The 4,486-nt window shown below is 37.4% G+C and overlaps 1 protein-coding gene across 1 annotated transcript; it reads left to right on the forward strand.

The window, feature by feature from the left end:
• The first annotated feature begins 428 nt into the window (after nt 1-428).
• LOC118428278 (pseudouridine-5'-phosphatase-like) lies at nt 429-4,023 on the forward strand. The gene is made up of 4 exons (XM_035838296.1): nt 429-590; nt 1,193-1,276; nt 2,283-2,515; nt 3,239-4,023. Exons 1-4 carry the CDS (start codon nt 527-529, stop codon nt 3,416-3,418), a joined length of 561 nt encoding a protein of 186 aa, XP_035694189.1. The 5' UTR covers nt 429-526; the 3' UTR covers nt 3,419-4,023.
• Nucleotides 4,024-4,486: the final 463 nt, after the last annotated feature.

Here is a 4,486-nt window from a genome sequence, read left to right on the forward strand (position 1 = left end):
GGACTGATGAAAAGCTTGTTGGTAGCGCTTATTTTGTGTACGGATATAAAGTCTTAAAAACTGTATCATTATGTTAACTACCGTCACAGATGAACTCAGCTTGAACATGTTGTAAGAGATTCATTCGTCATTTTGGATGGTGACATAAATCCAGGGTCCCTGTGTATGAGGGACCTTCAGGCATAAGCCTCAGCATCAAACTCTGCATGCAAAAGAACTCAACACACTGTATGGAGAACGGTAGGGGCAACCCGTTGTTGCACTTCTAGTTGACGAAAAATTTTCATGCTTTATCCTCAGTCTGAGGTTCAACCTCCTTACCCTTAACTCCTTTATGGCAATATTGTTTTAAAATGATGGCAAAAAGGTGATAATCCTTTTACGCAGTAAGATTGGGTAGATTTCTGTTTGTTCTTACCTCACCTCAAACCTATATTTTCCAATCTTTCCTGCAGACACAGAAGACATCTACACCAAAGTGTTCCAGGAACTCGTGACACCATATGGCAAGACATTTGATTGGACGATGAAGGCCAAAATGATGGGGATGACGCCTCAACAGGGTGCCTCATACCTTATTAAGACATTAGGTACTGGTTTGGTTTATGCTTGTTACACTGTGCGGACTGGACAGCTTTTTCCGCAAATCCACAATGTCCATTGTTCCTTTAATGGTGCCAAGGAAAAGATTTTTCGACCAGTCCTAACAAAAAACATGTGCTGACCTAAGTCTTTTATTTTAGGAGGGAGGGGGGTGGACCATCGACAAGGGACTAATACTTTCCATTAAACATGTGATGAAAATATCAATTTGTAGAATCATTTTCCATTCGACCTGTCCTCATTTCTGTTGTGGCAGGATAAGTCATATATTAAACAGACCCTCCCATCCTAGGACCCTTTTATGTTGAGAAACAGTGTATAGTATTGGAAATGTAATGCTATATTAGTGAAATGATAAAAATGCTGGTGTCTTCAATCTTTCATTTCATTTTGTATTTGTAACTTAAATTGTGTTTATTGGATTGCTTTGATCAAAACCTGAAAAAGATGATCAATCTAATTCTAAATTTCTTTTCAGGACATTTTTCTGCAATAGTTCAAGTAGTTATGTTGTCAATTATGTTTTCTGTATTTGCATATGGAATTGAATTTTATTTCCTCCATTTCACTCACTTCTGAATACCCACAGACCTTCCCATGACTGAGGAGCATTACCATGAATGGACCACCAAAAGATATGCTGAACTCATGCCAACAGCGGAGATGCTACCTGGTTAGTGTACCTGAATATGTTGTATCTTTTAGGGGGAATTACTAATAGTATGCATTTAATTTTACAGTAGCGAGAAAATGGAGTAGTTTTGAGTTATATACTGTAGTCACCGATACAGTAGTGGAAAATATTTGCGGTGGTTTTGAGGTTGCTGTGAAGTGGCCACCACGAAAACTGATTATAAAACCAGATTACAAACATTTCTGCATTTACAGTACTGTTCCCTGAGAGGTCGTATTTGGCAGTTTTAGTTGCGATCTGTTCATTATGTATTTGCAAATTACAAAACAGGGCTGACATGCCAAAAAGCAGTTACTCAAGCAACTAGATATGATTTTGGAAATGGTTAGATGATCAGATCGCATGCACCACCTTTTTTTTTTTATTCACATTTATTTAACGGGGATTTGACAAAAAGCAAAGTTGCTTATCTGAGTCTTCTCCTCTTACACATGACAAAAATAAGGACACACATACAAAATAACGAACACTAAATAACATAGTCAAAAGATAATGATAACGACGTGAAAATAAACAAAGAATCAAGTAACAGAGTGAACGTGCAGCTAAGGTTTACAAACTTAGGAAAAATCAAATATAGGCTATATAATCAACTAAAATCAAAAACGACCTGTCTGTTGGATGAACTTGAATACAACATCAAATAAAAGACAATTTTGAATGGGAGATAAGAGTGCATTTCCCCTAAGTAGAGTTGAACATACAATATTTTCAGTGGTGTGTCTTGGGTCAAATGGTAAGATACCCTGCATGAACATACTAAGTGGTTAAAAGATGACAACATATCAACACTACCTTTGTCAGTGATAATGAGGACTCCGACCCTGAGATATCTTCTTTTTGGCATATTTGCTACTAGGATGTCTAACCTTTATCGACAAAATACTGACATGGTGTAAAATGTTTTTGGGAGTTGATTCTTTAACTTATTTCTTGGTACATTTTTAAAGAAGATTTCTTTATGAGAATTCATATGTCCTTCAAGGTGCAGAGAAGGTTGTACGTCACCTTCACAAACACAGGGTCCCCATCGGTCTCTCCACGGGATCGGACGCGGAGAAGTTCAACACCAAGACGACCAATCACAGGGAGTTCTTCAAGCTGTTTGACCCCTTGGTGACCTGTGGAAGTGACCCGGAAGTGAAACATGGCAAGCCTCATGCTGATGCATTCCTGGTGCCTGCAACAAGGTTTCCTGACAAACCCAACCCAGCCCAGGTAGGTATATACTACAAGTAAGAGCGAGTTAACTTACTAGTTGCATGTAGTAAGATAACTCGCTCTTACTTCACAAGAACGAGTTCTTATACTTAGACTATTCAGAAATACTCAGGTCATTCAACATTGTTCAGTAGGGGTGTGCACCTAAACTAAGGCTAAAGTGAAAGAAACATTGCGGCGTCAGTGTGGCTTAGTCCAAAGAGGTCCTGGGCTCAGATCTCCTAACATGCCCATTGATATTGTGCCCTTGGGAAAGGCACTTGATAGTCGACTTTCCTCACTATGTCAATTGAGCGATGTGCTTTCGCACCATCTGGGTAATACCGCGTGACATACCCTTTTGTTAACTAAATATACAAGACGGGGATGTGTCAGGTATCCTGTTCGGATGAAAGATGTTGATCACTGATCCTGCCTACATTCAGGGGAAAATGAGCACTACCTACATATAACTGCAGTTTGGAATGTCCCTCTGAAATGATGTTGAATGGGGGTTCTATGTTTGAGGAGAACTACATCTCAGGAACATGAAAGATCCCACTGTACTTATAAATAACTGAAAATTTGTACAAGTCCTTTCCAGTGTTATTGGACCAAATAAATTATTCTATATGTAATGCCATGAGACAACTTACCAGGTGCACAATACAATACAGAGAAACAAACATGTTGTATATTTTGCAGGGCATTCTTATTGAGAAAAGCTTCTTTCTGTTTCAGTGCTTGGCTTTTGAAGACTCACCGAATGGTGTGGACTCTGCACTGAATGCTGGGATGCAGGTTGTCATGGTGCCACACCCAAACCTGGACCGAAGCCTCTGCACCAATGGCACTCTCGTTTTAAACTCGCTGGAGGATTTCCGTCCAGAAGAGTTTGGACTACCTGCTTATGCTAGCTAGCCCATGTATGGTGATCATGGTTTTTAGTATTTTGGTATCCTCATTTTTTTCAAATAAAAAGTACTGTTTAATTGGTTAAAGTTTGCACTTTTTTAACGTCTCAAAAGCCAAAATTTGCTTCAAGTTAGCTTCAAGTTGGGGGCATACGTAGGGTGTTGTTCAGATATGTATATGGTGATAAGATAACTGGTTCAGCAAGAAATATCAGTTTCCTACCAGTACTAATTTGTACCGACACAACCAACCATGGCATACATTATCAGTAGACAATTTGTCTTTCTCAGGGTACTATAATTATAAATGGACTTGTCTTATAGTATATGGATGATGTGTGCATGTATCAATTATGTTAACCCTACAAAGAAGCTGCAAAAATAACTTGGGTAATTGGAAATGGATATTTATGTAAAACAATACCACTTTACCTGTTGAAAATGTACTGATTTTGTCGAAAACTGTCTCCTTGAACAAAAAGTATTTTGAGCTCTGAGCAAAGAATTCCAGAAAATATTAGTAGTAACTAAAAAAGGAATTATTATCTGGTATATCATGTAAGTTTATTCATTTGTAAGACCTTCCTGATTAAATGCAATGAAGGAAACTTTTTTGAGCCCGACTTGTATCTTTTTTGCAATGTTTGCAAGAGCTACAAGTGTTACAAGGATGTCATACATGTAATCAAATCAGTATTGCATAAAAAATTATGATCTTTGGAAAGTGAAACACTGACAGATGATAATTATGCAAATGAATCCAATTTGCATGATTAATGTTAAAGTGCTATAAAATAATAGGAATCACCTATTTGTGACGTTAGTTAATGGTGTACATAGATCATGTAAATATCAAATTCATTTGAATAATTTATGATAGAATGTTAACATGTAATTCGGCCATATTAAAGGATTCATACACAAACAATGCATGCCGTAAAGACGACCAAAATAAAAGATCAAGCTTTTTACAGCTTTATTTGCATAATCAACGAGACAATATGAAGCATATACTTAAGCTCAAAATATTTTATGGATGTCTAAAGGTTTTTGTATATTGGTCTTGATAATCGTG

The sequence above is a fragment of the Branchiostoma floridae genome, chromosome 12, assembly GCF_000003815.2.
Source record: "Branchiostoma floridae strain S238N-H82 chromosome 12, Bfl_VNyyK, whole genome shotgun sequence".
Taxonomy (NCBI): domain Eukaryota; kingdom Metazoa; phylum Chordata; class Leptocardii; order Amphioxiformes; family Branchiostomatidae; genus Branchiostoma; species Branchiostoma floridae.

Excerpts from the sequence above, each read along its gene's own strand:
- LOC118428278 (XM_035838296.1), top strand. The coding sequence starts at position 527 with ATGAAGGCCAAAATGATGGGGATGACGCCTCAACAGGGTGCCTCATAC. Across the intron at positions 591-1,192 it reads ATACCTTATTAAGACATTAG|ACCTTCCCATGACTGAGGAG; the intron begins GTACTGGTTTGG and ends GAATACCCACAG. Across the intron at positions 2,516-3,238 it reads ACAAACCCAACCCAGCCCAG|TGCTTGGCTTTTGAAGACTC; the intron begins GTAGGTATATAC and ends TTTCTGTTTCAG.